Source organism: Onychostruthus taczanowskii, unplaced genomic scaffold, assembly GCF_017590055.1.
Source record: "Onychostruthus taczanowskii isolate IOZ18803 unplaced genomic scaffold, ASM1759005v1 scaffold64, whole genome shotgun sequence".
NCBI lineage: Eukaryota > Metazoa > Chordata > Aves > Passeriformes > Passeridae > Onychostruthus > Onychostruthus taczanowskii.
This window is the reverse complement of record NW_024504122.1, coordinates 1,694,765-1,709,517: the sequence shown is the minus strand read 5'-3', so window position 1 is coordinate 1,709,517 and position 14,753 is coordinate 1,694,765. Positions and strand designations below refer to the sequence as shown.

At 48.0% G+C, this 14,753-nt stretch overlaps 3 protein-coding genes across 4 annotated transcripts; 1 reads left to right on the top strand and 2 right to left on the bottom strand.

The window, feature by feature from the left end:
• Positions 1–3,028: 3,028 nt before the first annotated feature.
• Positions 3,029–4,953, bottom strand: GATC (glutamyl-tRNA amidotransferase subunit C). Of its 2 annotated transcripts, none has more exons than XM_041420606.1 (4): positions 4,770–4,953; positions 4,352–4,518; positions 3,861–3,964; positions 3,029–3,482 (listed from the first exon to the last, which is right to left on the bottom strand). In XM_041420606.1, the coding sequence occupies exons 1-4, from the start codon at positions 4,923–4,925 to the stop codon at positions 3,424–3,426; spliced, it is 486 nt and encodes a 161-aa protein (XP_041276540.1). In that variant the 5' UTR covers positions 4,926–4,953; the 3' UTR covers positions 3,029–3,423. The 2 variants fall into 2 exon arrangements, with proteins under 2 accessions (XP_041276540.1, XP_041276541.1); XM_041420607.1 differs by having other exon boundaries at positions 4,352–4,515.
• Positions 4,954–4,980: 27 nt separating this feature from the next.
• On the top strand, positions 4,981–7,505 carry TRIAP1 (TP53 regulated inhibitor of apoptosis 1). Its single transcript, XM_041420605.1, has 2 exons — positions 4,981–5,176; positions 5,835–7,505. Exons 1-2 carry the CDS (start codon positions 5,030–5,032, stop codon positions 5,916–5,918), a joined length of 231 nt encoding a protein of 76 aa, XP_041276539.1. The 5' UTR covers positions 4,981–5,029; the 3' UTR covers positions 5,919–7,505.
• Positions 7,506–8,139: 634 nt separating this feature from the next.
• Positions 8,140–9,767, bottom strand: LOC121344530 (cytochrome c oxidase subunit 6A1, mitochondrial). Its single transcript, XM_041420603.1, has 3 exons — positions 9,606–9,767; positions 9,204–9,343; positions 8,140–8,406 (listed from the first exon to the last, which is right to left on the bottom strand). Exons 1-3 carry the CDS (start codon positions 9,709–9,711, stop codon positions 8,326–8,328), a joined length of 327 nt encoding a protein of 108 aa, XP_041276537.1. The 5' UTR covers positions 9,712–9,767; the 3' UTR covers positions 8,140–8,325.
• Between the last annotated feature and the right edge of the window lie 4,986 nt (positions 9,768–14,753).

The following is a 14,753-nucleotide window of genomic DNA, read 5'->3' as shown; positions in this document are numbered from 1 at the left end:
ACAGACTTTGTTTCTCTTTGGAACAAGCTCCTGTTGCAAATATCCCTTTCCATAGTATGTGATTTCTGCAGGAATACTGGGATATTACCTGGGGCAGCTGTTTCAGTAACATACCCTTCACTGGGAGTGAAGCCCAGCCGTGTCAAAGGAAGCAGTTCCATAGCTTGTGAATGGCACTTGACCACCTGTCCTGTTCACTGTTTTCAGTTGTCTCTTTTCAGGTCACACCAAGTGACCTCTGAAAGAAACCCCAGCCCCATGTTTACTGGGCATGATCAAGTCAGCTGCAGACTTTGTTCCTTCAGTGAACCACATCTATCAGACTTTTACACCATCTTTTGCAGACCTCACTATTTCTGCAGCTCTTGCTTTTTTTTTTTTTTTTATTTGTTTCTGTTTGATTTGGGGGTTATTTTGGTTGGTTGGTTGGGTTGGTTTTGTTTTGGGGTTTTTTTATTTAAATGAAGCAAGATATTTTGGTAGAACCTCAGTGCTCTGTTTTCTTAGTTTCACTCTCCCTGGGGCACTTTCTGCTTACACTCTTGTCAGCAGATAGAACATTGCTGTTGAGTCCTCCACAGCTGGTGATCTGTTAATTACAGGACTCTGAACCATGGCTACAGCAAACAGCACAGGATGATTTAAAGAGGTTTCAGGTCACACCAAGTGACCTCTGAAAGAAACCCCAGCCCCATGTTTACTGGGCATGATCAAGTCAGCTGCAGACTTTGTTCCTTCAGTGAACCACATCTATCAGACTTTTACACCATCTTTTGCAGACCTATTTCTGCAGCTCTTGCTTTTTTTTTTTTTTTTATTTGTTTCTGTTTGATTTGGGGGTTATTTTGGTTGGTTGGTTGGGTTGGTTTTGTTTTGGGGTTTTTTTGTTTAAATGAAGCAAGATGTTTTGGTAGAACCTCAGTGCTCTGTTTTCTTAGTTTCACTCTCCCTGGGGCACTTTCTGCTTACACTCTTGTCAGCAGATAGAACATTGCTGTTGAGTCCTCCACAGCTGGTGATCTGTTAATTACAGGACTCTGAACCATGGCTACAGCAAACAGCACAGGATGATTTAAAGAGGTTTTAAAATACTGGTTGGTAGGACTCCCATTTCCTTGTAGAAATTTAAAAAAAACCCACCCGAAGAGCAGTCATTCACCTCACTTGCAATGTAAATATTTTGCATATTCATACAGTGTAGTTACCTGCTCAGTGTCATTCAGAGCAAAAGCAGCATAACTGCAAGCAACTCTTTGCTTCTGCAAACTCTAAGGCAACCTCAGAAGTATACACTGCCCCCAGAAATACTGAAACTGCAAAATGTTTACTTTTGTCACTCTAGAATACCTCAGGAATAACTCCTGACTCACAGGTTTTAGCATTCCAGTTAGAGATACAGTTCACAACTTTGCTTGTGTGCTAGAAACATGAAGAAGTTCTGAGAGGTCTTGGGGCCACAGTAAGTAATTAATTTCCAGAACTGTGTTCAGGATCTCAGCAGTTGCAGCAGTTCTTTGAGTACTGGACAGTTTTGTGCTGACAGAATGGAACCATTTAACAATCCTCCAAGTGCTTCCACTGAACTTCAGAAACACCCATGAATCTCTGAGGAGGTGGTTGTGTTTGGTAGCTGCAGGCAAATTTCTCTGCGTTTATTAAATGGTTTGCTGAAGGAACAACTGTGATGACGACTGCAGGAAATGTCAGTGTGGGTGAGATACACGTTGTTAATGAGAAACATTAAAGCTGGGATACATCAGAGTCCTACTTGTTAATCAAGAGTATAAAAGTACAGTTTCCCTCAGGACAGAGCTGCAGGGAAAGGCAGAACAAATAAACACAGGAGATGATAGCTGGGGTAGAGGAGGTGCTGAAGAAAACTGGGTAATGGATAAGGTATCTCATGAGATTGCTCTCCCATTTAGGCTGTAAGCACTTTTCATGAGGTGGTTTTGCACTCGTGTTGCACAACCTATCACTGTATTAACAGAGCTTTTTCCTGGGCCTCCTAGTTAACACCAAAACATAAAATAATCATTATTACCAATAAAACAACTTCCATCTTCTTTTTCTTTCCACAAAGGCGAAGAAATCTCCACATTGACATTTTCTTTGTAAACCTGGGATTTATGTGCGAGGACTTCCAATCCAATTTTACATCTACAGTTTTGTGGTGGTGGAAAAATGTCAGCAGCTCTAAGCAAGGTTATCCCCATGGTCTCCAGAGAAACTGGATCCATGTACTGAGTGCTGCAGTGAATGAGGGGAACCAGCACAAGGAATGTCTCTCCCTCTCTCGAAGTGCAGCCAGGGCCCAGTGGGGCTCAGCACCACCCTGTTAGACCCACTGAGGCACTGACATGCCCTGCCCCACAGGCAGCTCATCTGCCCTCTGGGAGCTTTTCTTTTTGGTGGTTGCAGGTGTCTGAGTCAAGGCTATAATTCCCTCATTTGTGGTGAAGTTGCACCAAACCCCTTCATTAAGGAGATGTGTGTTTTCCACTTTAAATGCAGTTTGGGCTGCAGGGAACAAGCATCAGGCAGTCTGTTCTCTCCCAGGAGTGTGTGGGAGCAGCACTGAACTGGCAGTTTTAAGTTTAGCCTGTGCTGCATTGGGAATGTGGGATCATCTTGTCCAAATTGTTGGTTTAGTTGTTGCCTTTAAATAGTTACTTGATGCTATTTTGGGTTAAAAGCTCCTGCAGCCATGCAGTTCCCTCTCAAATTCCTCTTCGTTTTTCTGTGTAAATAATATTGTCCTCATTCTGTGTGATGGTGAAAGCAAGAGGCCAAAATGGACAGATCAGGGGGGAAGTCTCAAAGTGGGAATTACCTGATATTATGATTGTGGTATTAATCATATTGATTGATAGATATTTGAAGTCTTTCCTTGTCATGGTTTCTATACACATCTTAAATTACTTACAGGATGAGCTTGTATATTTGCAAAACTTCAGCATTTGCAGGGTCTGGATCTTGACAAGTCTGAGACTAAAGCAATAATACAGTGTCACAGCTTTGCAGAGGATTGGATTAGTGGTGTTAAATACAGGCTTTATTTCAATACCCTTGAAAAAATTCAAATGTCACAGTAATTACCTGTTTCATGCATCTAGGTGAGTATATTATGGATGCTTAAACAAATAATGAGGTAATTGCACAATTAAGAGTGGGACAAGGGTTTGCTCTCACCTCCAGACAGCAAATTCACTTTGCCAAATAAAACCACCAAGGTCATCTGCCATGCTGCTGCCCAGCTTCAGAGACATTGAATATTTCAGCAGCACTGCTAAACTTTTACACTTTCTTTCTTCTGTCTTGCAAATGCTCTTCTTCTGACCAAAATACATGCCAGGGTGTGACTGCACAAAACTTCCATTTTCCCCAGATAAAATACTGAAAGGGCATTTGGGCTCTGGGCTGTCACTGAGAGCCCTGCAGAAAAGTCTCTCGTTCTTCCAGCTTTGGTAAAGGGATGTTACCTGAGAGAAAACATAAAACAAGTTGTGTGAGACCAGCTCTAAGTTACCTTGTGGGCAGAACACTTTGGCATGGAAGTGTTTCTGCAGTTTACTCCATGTACAGACTGCCTAGATATCCTGAGAAAGTCAGGAAGTACGTCCTGCCTGACCTCCTGTAAGGAATTTCTCAACATGTGCAGTAACTGCAGAGTCAGGTCAGCCTCTGTGCTGCTCCTGGACCAATACATTGCACATTTTTTTACACAGATGGCTACAGTCATTTCTTTCAGTACTCCCTATTATTGACTAGTATTTCTGAAAGTAAATGCAGCTATGGCAGGTTATTATCTTCATGTGAATTCAGGCGAGATTAAGAGATTTTTGTAAGCAAGTCAATACCTGGTGGAGCCACAAAATACTCCTCTACTTTCTCTCTGGCATTTTCCAGCAGCTCTTTGGTGCAGTTGCCTTCTGTCACATCATCTTCTCTGAGATACAGACACCTGAAGGACAAAGATTACTGGTTGTCTTCAAGCTGTTCTGTGAATAGGAAGTAAGTAGGAAGGGTGGCTTATCTCTAAATCTGGTGTTGGCCTCTTAAATAAACACTGAGACAAGTACTGGAACATTTTGAAGCACCCAAGAATGGCACTGGCAGGCATTTGGGGAGCAGTGTGACAATTGAGGCACATTAAAGAACTGAAGGTCACCTTTGCTCTGCTCACACATAAATATTACACAAGCCAATGACAACTTTCTCCCACACAGAGCCACAGGAAGACGTTTTGAGCAAAGGGGCTGCATGCATGGTGATTCCCAGGGAAAAAAGGTCACAGAAACAAACAGTTTGATGCATGAACAGATAAAAGGAGGCTGCTGTGGTTCTCCACCTGTCCTCCAGCACTGAATCCATGGGTTCCACGCCGTCGGTGTTCACTTGCTGAAGCTGATCAGCAAACTGGATCGCTTTCTGCAGCCGCTCCACGCCCTCCGAGTCCCGGAAATCCACCAGGGCCAGGTGCTCCAAGTGCTCCAGCACTTCCACCGACACTTTCTGCTGTACAAAGGCATCAACAGGGACAAAAAAGTCAAAAACTAACAAGTTTAATATTGCTACTTTCTTTTAATTAGAAACTTGTTACACGTCAAAACCGGAGTTTACAAAGAATCCTAAAATCGTTAAGGCTGGAACAGACACGCGCAGGGACCCGCTGATTGCCGTCCCTGTCTCGGGAAATCAGCCGGTGTTTTATCCCGCGCCCGCTGCCCGCCCCGTGACGGGCGGAGCGGCGGTCCCTGCAGTGTTACCCGGGGCGGTCCCTGCCCGCCGTGCCCGCGGTGCTCGCTGTGCCCGCAGTGCTCGCTGTGCCCGCGGTGCCCGCCGTGCCGGCCGGCCGTGCGCGGGCAGCCCCGTGAGGGAACGCGCCCGGCGCGGAGCCACCGCCCGAGGAGCAGCGCGCGCATCGCGCCCCCGCCTCGCAGCCGCGCGTGACGCCAGCGCCGCGCCGGATGTGCGTCAGTGGGCGGCGCGCCCGGCCCGGCCCGTCCGTCCCGGCGCGGCCGCCGCGATGAACAGCGTGGGCGAGGCGTGCACCGAGCTGAAGCGCGAGTACGACCAGTGCTTCAACCGCTGGTTCGCCGAGAAGTTCCTCAAGGGCGACAGCGCCGGCGACCCCTGCGGGCAGCTCTTCAAGCGCTACCAGCTCTGCGTGCAGGTGCGTCCGCCCCGGGCCCCTTCGCTCGCTGCCCCGCGCGGCCTGCCCCGTGCCCGGGCAGCCGCGGGCCTCGCCAGACCCCGACACGCAGCGCTGGGTTTACCTCGCCCTGTGTCTGTCCGTCACGACATGAATATTTCATAGGCGTTTCCTATTTTTATTGTACACGACTTGTTAAGGCTGATGTGTTGAGGCTGCAGCACGGTTGTTACACCAGCTGTAGTTCAGTGAGTTCTCAGAACATCCTTCAGCAACTCTAACATTGAAGCTTTATTCAAACCAGCCTTTAGGACTACTTTTTCTAGGTCAGTTGTGTTTTTAAATGATTTCTATTCAGGCAACAAGTGAATTGGACAAGAGATTAGAGACTTAAGCTGCCCCAGGGAGGTTTAGGTTGGACATGAGGAGGAGTTTTTTCACAGAAAGGATGATCAGACATTGGAATGGGCTGCCCAGGCAGGTGTAGTCGGTGTTTAAGGAGAGCCTGGGCATGGCCATGGTCTGGTTGGCACGGTGCTATGACTCATAGGTTGGACTGGATGATCTCAGAGGTGTTTTACAGCCTGATTCTGTGGTTCTGTGTATTGTACCAAAGAATAACCTCATGTGGCACTAAAGAGAAGTGCTGAGTTTAATTATTTGGCTTTCTTCTTTTCAGAAAGCAATCAAGGAAAAGGACATACCCATTGAGGGCCTGGAGTTCATGGGCCCCAGTAAAGGAAAAACTGAGAACTCCTCTTGATGTTGGCTGATGGGTGGAGTCACTAACAGGAGCCTTTGGACTGAGCACCATCACCAGGTGTGCCCCAGGTGCCACCTGGAGAAGACCTTTGTTAACTGCTTTCTAGGAAGTGACAAATGTTCTCTGCTTGTGAAAACAAACAGCTCAAAGAAAAAACAGAGACTGGATCATGTGGTAACTGCTGCCTCCTTGCCAGTGAAACTTGGTGGTGGTGGTGGTTCAGCATCTAAAGGCTTACAAATCCATGTGAACTAACTTCCTGCTGGATGTACTCTGCCGTGGGGAATGCTGGCTGGAGTGGGCTGGGATGGGTTCTTTGTGACTGATTTCTCTTGCTTATTTATATAACACTTGAAAGTGTTTAAAAAGAATATGAAGGGGGTTCATGTATTTTCTGTCATCTCTATGCTGCTGAATTTTGGTGAAGAAATTAGTTTAATGTAATGCTGAATCCTGATGGGCTAAGCACTGTTTTGTGTCAGCTGCAGAGATGGTTTAAGAGCACTAGTGGACCTGCAACGGCTTGGCTCAAATAAATATAACCAGGTTATATTTTGTTCAAGTAGGTAACTGTGCAGTGGAGTCTGATTGTGCCCCCAGGAGGGACTGAAGTGGCCTGCTCAGCAGCTGAAGAGAACACTTTTAATGCAGAGGCCACTTCATCCTTTTCTGAGGTACTGACACATCCATGAACTTTAATTCTCTCTCCTTTAGCATTACACATTGCTGTGGTTTGATCCTCACACAGGCAGGGGGCAAAGCTTGCCCCTCTCCTTACACAACACAGGTAAAAAAGATATTATGGCCTGGGGACAAAAGATAACTTCATAATTCTAGAATTACAGTGAGGGAAAAAGAAAGCTTTGCTCTCTGTTTTTAATTACTGCTAATTATTTAAAGGTTCTATTAAAAAAAAACCTAAAAAGGTGCCATTCTCCAGCATTTTAGCTGGCCTGTCTGCACCACAGCCCCCAGACAGTGAGACCTGTGGGCCTTGTGCAGAGGATCAGGAACTCTGCAGCCTGAGGCTGTTGTGCCTGTGCTGGTCCCAGAGCCAGGTGAGCCACAATCCTGCTCTCAGGTGCAGAGAGCTCCTATGGTGTCAGCACAGGGCTCAAATACAGCACTGAAAAAACAGGCTGTTGGCCAAGTGCAGCAGGTCTAAGGGAAGGATCTATAAATAGCATTTTGGGGACAGTTGACTCTGTAGCTTTTCTGTTTTAAGGAATAACACACAAAACCAGTTTACTTTTGTGATCTTCATGTAGGGCTAAACATAATGTGACTTTGTCAGCTTTAAAACAACTGTGCCCATCAGTGCCTTGTACTTTCAACACAGGAAAACTTGTCTTAACAATCTTTTACTGGTAAGCAGACAAAAAAAAAAAAATCACATGGAAATGTGGGGAAGGGCATCCTGCAGTGCCACTTTGAGATTCTCTCTTGCCATCCATCACTCCTTTCAACAGCAAGATGCCAAAGCAGCTGCTGTGTTCTACCTTCTGGGAAGAACCACATTAATGACAGCTGAGACAGAGCTCACATTGTGCAAAAAATATAGAAGTTAGAATAAAAACTGGAAAATGGTTGACTTGTAATGACTGAAAACTTGAAAATGAAAGTTGTACAGGCTCAGGCTGTTGGCTCAGTAATCCCTTCTGCTTCAGGCAGCTTCTGCATGACACAGTACACACTACACAGACATAAGCAGTAGAACCAAAATTGTGTTTTCTTCTGCAAAACCTGCGCGAGAGACTTTGTACAGAAATGCAGCTTTATGGAAAGCAGAGTGGTGAGCAAGATCTGTGCTGATGTACCTGAAAATTTGAGAGCTGAAGGTGAACAGTGTGAAGGCAGTTTTGCTGCCACTCCCTGTGCCAGAAGGGACCAAGAGAAAATCTCCTTCATGACTGTTAATAAATATTGCAAAAGCTGATAATGGAGAACGTGTATAAATTGAATTTTAATCTACGGATCTGTTGTTCTGGCTGTGAGTTTAGAGTCATCAGTTAAAGCAGACATGAAGAATATGAAATTGCTTCATGTCCTATGCCAAGTGCACTCCTGTTGTTTGTGTTACCCGACACAGGAACATGTGTTACCATTCAGGCAGTCAAACCCCTTTGCTCCTGCCCTCTGTCCTGGGGGAAACCTTAATGCTGCATGCCAACACCAAACTAAAAAGTTCCTAAGGATTCAGGTAAACAGTCAGATCCCAAACTCACGTTCAGAACTGTTTATTTAAAGGACCCCAACACAGGTACACACGAGGGCCACAACACCACTCAGCTTCATCGCAGAGGAAACACAGAGTTTCTGAAACTGTGACCCCAGAAATGGCTCCCACTCAACATTCTGGTTCAAGATGGGGAGAGCCAAAGTTCTGGCTGTTGTCAGGATCTTGGTTTTAATCTTCATAACCAGTTGGGAGAGCGTTAACGTGGGGGTTGTGAAACAGAGTTTTATTCCCATCACCCCAGGGGAAACGCTGTTGAAAGAAGAAAGAAAATAAGCCAGTGGCAGCTCCTGAACAATCCCTGCCAGCACCTGAAACCAAGAACAGTACAGACTCAAACATCAACTCTCCCAGGCAATTAGTGACAGGACAAGAGGAAACAGCCTCAAGCTGTGCCACGGAAGGTTCAGGCTGGACATCAGGAGGAATTTCTTGACAAAAAGGGTTACTAAACATTGGGATAAATTGCCCATGCTGCTGGGGTCACCATCCCTGGAGGTGTTTAGGTACAGACTGCATGTAGCACTTTAGTGCCACGATCTGGTTGCCAGGGTGGAGATGAGTCGAAGGTTGGACTCCATCTCAGAAGACTTTTCTAACCTAAATTATTCTATGATCACAGTTTGTCAGGCTGGTGAATTAGGCAAGCTGGCTCCCAGGATGCAGGAAGCAAGAGCTGGAAAACTCTCTCCCTTAGCTGGGAGCCAGAGTCTCTAAACAGCACACTCTTTGCTCTTATTTAAACACTGTGCTGTATTATGAGGACCCCAGTTTCGAGTAGCTGGGATCTCAACTGCTTAGTTTAAGTACAGCAGCTCTAGGACTGAAACATTTTTCAGCATGACATTAGGAGGATCACTTTGGGGTGGGAGGGCCTGTGAATATCACGGGTACTTCATCAGACCTGTGACGAACTGCCTCAGAACCAGCCACGAGCTGGTATCACAGCCCCCTCATGCAGCAGCCGAGAACGGAAAAGGCGCTGTGGCAGCCTCGGGGGAAGCGTGCAGCCGTGCCGGAGGGGGCTGCGCGCCCGCGGGCACAAGTACCTTGGTCCTGATGCGGAGGTGGGCGTAGGGCACGAACTCGGGCCGCTCGTGCTCGTGCCGGGCCTTCAGGTAGCAGTTCAGCATGCACACGGCCACGCCGGGCAGCGCCACCACGAACGTCAAGGTCTTCCACATGCGGGCTGCGCGGGGCGGCGGGACAGCGATCAGAACGACCGCGGCGCCACGGGCGGCACGCGCGTTAATTAGCGCCCTAACGAGGCGCTAACGAACCCCGCGTCCCACGCTCCAGCGCGGGTGCCCTCCCGGTGTGTAACAGGGATCGGGGCTCACACCGAGCGCCCGCCGTGCCCCGCTCCCGCAGCGAAGGGCGCCGGCGGTCAAGGGCAGCGCCGCGCCGGCCGCGGGCCCCGGCTCCACCCTCGCCCCGCAGAGCCCCGTTACCTCCGCCCTCCTCGTGTGCCGCGGCCGCCGCCATGCCGCGCGCCGGCAGGGAGCGCGGGGCGGCGGCGCCGAGCAGCAGGCGGGACACCCGTCCGAGCGCCGCCATGTCCTCCTGTCCGCACGCCGGGGCCGGAACCGGAACCGCGCCGGGCGGAACCGACGGCGGCAGCGGCCGCGCTGACCTTGAGAGGGGCCGCGCACGCGCCGCCCCGCGCGAGGGGCGGGGCAGTGACGTCAGCGCGGTGTGGGCTGAGGGCGGGCCGGCGCCATCTTGGTGCTGAGGGCGGAGCGGGCCCGGGCAGGGTTGGGGGCGATAACCCTGGGGGCGGTGACAGAGACTCGGACTCGCTTAGCTTGGGGGTGACCTCGGAGGGCGTCGTGTCCGTCCTGTGACCGAACGTTACCGTGTTAGCCAGACCGTGGCACTCAGTGCCATGCCCAGTCTTTCCTTAAACACCTCCAGGGACGGTGACTGCACCACCTCCCTGAGCAGCCCATTCCAATGTCTGATCACACTTTGTGTGGAGAAATTACTCCTGACGTCCAACCTTAACCTCCCCTGGTGCAGCTGGAGGCCGTTTTCTCCTGTCCTGTTGCTATTGCCTGGGAGAAGAGGCTGATCCTCACCTGCCCACATCCTCCCGTCAGGTAGAGAGTGATGAGTAGTTCAGAGAGTGAAAAGTCCTCGGGCTGTGGGGTCAGGGAGAGTGCTGGGGATGTCCCAGGCATGAGGGGAGCAAAGGGGTCTTCAAATGGTGCAGTTCTGTTACCATCAATGTGTTTTTAATTACATGGATTCCTGGGATGATTCTACTGAAATAATAACATCACTTGAATGAACACAAGATTTCCAGAAAAAAGAAATACAAATATCTATGTTCTCTTTTAGTTCTTTATTGGGGCCTGGTGGTTGGCTGTTTGACTTTTGGTATAGGTGGGCAGTGCATTTTTCAGCACTTAAAACCCCACAGCAAAATGAGAGGATTCCCATGGTGCATGTAGAAACTGTAAGAGTAGAAAAGTAAAGAAACTGAGCTTTTGGGAAGGATGATGGTGGGGGCTGGTCTGAGAGGAATGACATGAATTTTACTCCAAACAAGGTTGCTGTTGGAAGGAGGAGGTTGGTCGGTCATGTGCACACCTTGGTCCCATGGAATTGGCCACTTCTCTGTTGCCAAGACCAAGGAATGCAGCGTGGCATGGCTGTAAGGTGGTGGGGAGATGTGTTTGCTGCTGGGGAACAGGATTTCTGTACCCATTTTCACTCGGAGCAGGGCTTGTGTCCAACTGTGCAGTATAAAGGAATGGTAAGATGGCCAGAGCCTTGGAAGGTTGTTGTGAAACACACCTTGGCATAAAAATATTGCTCAGTTATTTACTTTATCTGGGCACCGTGAACTGTTAAAAGTGCTTTGATTTCTTTGTTCTTCTCTTATTTTTTCAAATTACAATTACCTCTTCCAGTAGTTTGCTTTTGTATGATTTTATTTAATAAATAAAGACAGCTTTGTTTCCATACTGGAAGAAGCTATTCCCAGGTACTGTGTGTACCTGCACCAGTGCTCTGTCACCATGGACATGATGCATTTTGTACAAAACAGCCCTCAAAGCACTGGGGCTTGCCACGTGCACACACACCTGCTCTCCTGAATCCACACTGGAGGTAGATTTTGCCTTTCCACACCTTCATCCTTTGGATTCAGGCTTATGAGACATCTAACATATCACACTTTTAATTTAAAAGGAATTTGCATGGGGATTTTTGGGGGAAACAGAAGATCTGAGAATTATTTGGTACAATATTTTGGTGATGAAACTAAGACTAAGTTCTGTATCCTAAAGCAAATTTGTAGCAAGAGCTATATAAACAAAACTACTCTTCTTTGTAGAAAAACCCAAAACAACTTTAAGTAAGCAACAGACACTAATGTTTATGAACAAGAGAAAACAAAGAATCAGCAAAATAAGTAAACATCTGTCTAGGATGAGGAAAAATTCTAAAATAAAACAGGTTTGTGAGATGTGCTGCTGCAGCAGCCTCAAAACACAACATGCAAGTGTTAAGCAGGAGGTGAGAGCAGCCAAGGTTTGCTTCTCCCAGGTTCTCCCTGACACCTTTACTCCTCTGACAGTCAGGAAAATGCTCTCTGGAGAAGGCACTAGTGGCAGCTCACCCATGTAGCTCTAAGGGGCTTGTGGAGAGCAACTGGAAATGGGGTTTAAGTCTGTCCTGAACCCGAGTGTGTGAGCAGGTTCATTACAGTCTGACTTTAAAATGGGTCTGTCTGAGTCTTCATCATCCCAGCAGCTGTGATTAATCTCTGTATGAGGTGTATCAGGAGCCTAGTGGGTCTGATCACATCTTTAAATGTAAATTAGCAGTGGCTGCTGGGAGACACAAAAGATTCCATAAGAACAATTTCTTTAGCTGAGGGAAGACAGGCAGGTATTGAAAGAAACCTAGATATTCTAAGAGTATTGTGAGCAATGTTTTGATGTAGTTGTATGAAATGTGTTTAACTCTCCAGTATGTGGTGGTTATTATCACTGTGATGATTCAGTTCTGATAGCACGTGTGTTTAAAAAGCTGTGTGGAAAATGAGGGAACAGTCAGCTCTGGCTCTGCAGCTCTGAATTATTGAGCCATGGCATGGAAAACCCTTTTGTACTCACTACTGTGCCTTGCAGAAAGGGTTTCAGGTGGGGTTTCCCCCAGGTGACCTATCTGAGAGCCTAAAGCTTGATTTAGAAAATAGCTAATCACTTTAAAAATCCAGACCTAAATCCAACATTTAGATAAATTTTCACCAGGTACATTTTTACAAAAGATCCAGCATCCCAATAACTTTTTGAGTGCAGAAATGCTACAGAGTTAGCTGTATATATGTATGTGTGTATGTATGTCTGTAAAGTGGCAGTAGGCAGCCCCAGAGAGAAAGCGGTTTCAGAGCAGCGGTGGGACAGGGGGAGGTCAGGCCCGAGCTCCTGTAAGCTCGCTGCGCTGCCCAGCTCCGCTCTGCTGCTGGGCGTGCAGCACTGACATGTGACACTTTGGTGCCTGGCACAGTTGGAACGATTGCTGGTGGAGGTGGAGTTCAGTAGAGCTGATGCACTACAGTGAAAAGGAATGTTTGTAGTGCAAAAGCAAGCTCGGGCTTACATGGACTGCGCACAGAAATGTTGTGGGAGCAGAAAGCTTTGGCTTTCGGGTAACAGCCCCTAAATTCAGTGAGTTTAGTGGAAATCCATTCCTCTCTGATTCGGAATCAAAGGCCACTTGCCAAAGACTCGAAGACTTTCACCTTCCTCTCCGTTACTTTCCCAGGCGCAGCGCTGGTGGCGGAGAGGGCAGGATACCGGCGGGGCGGGAGCCGCCGGCGCCCGCAGCAATGCCGGCCCGGCCCGCCGGGGGGCAAACTGCTTTCACTCAAGTGCCTCCGTTCATCAGCTCTGCAACAACAAACGCGCTCTCTGCCATTGCAGGCTGTCATCTCATCCCCGTGCATTTTCGCGTTTTCAGGGCCCTGCTCGTCCCTCTCCAATAGCAATATTACCTCCATCAGATACTGTTTTAACAAACGCGGAGTTCGTCCTGCAGAGATAGCGTCTGTGTCTCAAACTCCACAGAGTTTCTGGGGGCAAAAGTTTTCTTCATCTTGTCCCTGTAGTCCTAGAACGGCAGAAATCAATATTCTGACATCTGTAAATCCTTTGTTCCCCTTTTCAGCAGGGCTTTATCAGCTTTGGGAGGGAGGGATGGGGGGAAAAGGGCGTTGAGAGAGCCATTGTCCCTTCTCTCGGGAATGATCTGGAACTACTATGCAAATCTTCATTTGAAGACCCTGGGAACTGGGGGAGGGCTTTAGCTGCGAGCTCAGTGGGAGGGGAGCTCTGAATCTCTGCTCACATACTCCTGCCTCGTTCAAGGAGCTGGGAAGAGTCTTTTGAACGAGCAGAAGAGACATTTTGTGCTTTGTGCGCTCCTGTGAGGCTTTGCGCTCTTTATGTGCCCTGTTTTGTGCCTTTTTTTATGCCTATTTCTTCTAAATGTTTGCATAAGAATTGGGGGCGGGGGGGGGGGGGGAGATCCAAGAGCTGCGATTAGCAGTGATGGAGTCAGAAGGGTGCAGCACCTCTCCTGCCTCCCTCTCACACCCTGGACTCTCTCACCAAGCAGTGGAGCAGCTGCAGTGGTTCTAAGACATCTACATCCCGATTACTGGCATTAGCATATGGCACAGGCACAGATTCAGTAAAGCAAATGATTCAGCTGGTCAGGAGCAGTGGAGTAGAATAATTTGCAGTTCTGAAATTATTGCGTTGTAGCCAGGTCTTCTCTTACGGGGCCAAAGACCCACAGAGCAGAAGCTGCTTTGTGCAACCCTGTGGGCTGTCCTGGCTTGGCTCCGAGCTCCGTGTCACCTGTTTTGTATTAGGGCAGGGTCACACTAACTGCCAAGTTTCCTGGAAGTTATTTGGGTCCTCCGTAGGCCTCATGGAAGGGGAGATATCCTGGCCTGACTTCGTAGACACATGGATGAACAGGAGAGTGGGGGAGGGACAATTCAGATGCATATCTAGGCATTTTTGTTTTTATAACTACTGTAAAGGTAGTCATAGTCATTTTGATTTGCTGACCTTCATCTTCAGGTCATCTGTCTTGTCATTTATTTTTCAAACTTTGAAGGATTTAATGCTCCAGAAAACTAAAATTTACTTTTGAACAGTGACAGCCCTGGAAAATGGAACATTACTCACTCTCTCCCGGACAGCTGAGAAGATGTGACCACTTAAAAATCTCATCTTCTGTCAAAACCGTAGGAACACACGCCCTGAGCCCTGATCCTGTGTCACCTCCCATGTGAAAGCCAAAGCAGTGTAAACCACTGGTGTTTGTCCTGCAAGTACTTTACTGCTTTGTGCCCCACAAGCACAATTGGGTCTGAATCTGCTCTCGTTTTGCGTGTGTGACTCTAGCATGACTCAGCTGGCTGGGGTGAACCCCTGGAATTGTGCTAGCTGGAAGCCAGCCTGGACATGCCCTCTGGCTCCTGTAAGTGCCCCCAGCACCTGTGCACGCTCTGCATCCATGCAGATGCTTTTCTGAGTACACTTGTTTGCATGAGGGCTGGTGTGTGAATGCACATT

Excerpts from the sequence above, each read along its gene's own strand:
- TRIAP1 (XM_041420605.1), top strand. The coding sequence starts at position 5,030 with ATGAACAGCGTGGGCGAGGCGTGCACCGAGCTGAAGCGCGAGTACGAC. Across the intron at positions 5,177-5,834 it reads GCTACCAGCTCTGCGTGCAG|AAAGCAATCAAGGAAAAGGA; the intron begins GTGCGTCCGCCC and ends TCTTCTTTTCAG.
- LOC121344530 (XM_041420603.1), bottom strand. The coding sequence starts at position 9,711 with ATGGCGGCGCTCGGACGGGTGTCCCGCCTGCTGCTCGGCGCCGCCGCC. Across the intron at positions 9,344-9,605 it reads GGCACACGAGGAGGGCGGAG|CCCGCATGTGGAAGACCTTG; the intron begins GTAACGGGGCTC and ends CGCCCCGCGCAG. Across the intron at positions 8,407-9,203 it reads ACCTCCGCATCAGGACCAAG|CGTTTCCCCTGGGGTGATGG; the intron begins GTACTTGTGCCC and ends TTCTTTCAACAG.
- GATC (XM_041420606.1), bottom strand. The coding sequence starts at position 4,925 with ATGCGCGCGCTGCTCCTCGGGCGGTGGCTCCGCGCCGGGCGCGTTCCC. Across the intron at positions 3,965-4,351 it reads GATTCAGTGCTGGAGGACAG|GTGTCTGTATCTCAGAGAAG; the intron begins GTGGAGAACCAC and ends TTTGTCCTTCAG. Across the intron at positions 3,483-3,860 it reads GTATTTTGTGGCTCCACCAG|GTAACATCCCTTTACCAAAG; the intron begins GTATTGACTTGC and ends GTTTTCTCTCAG.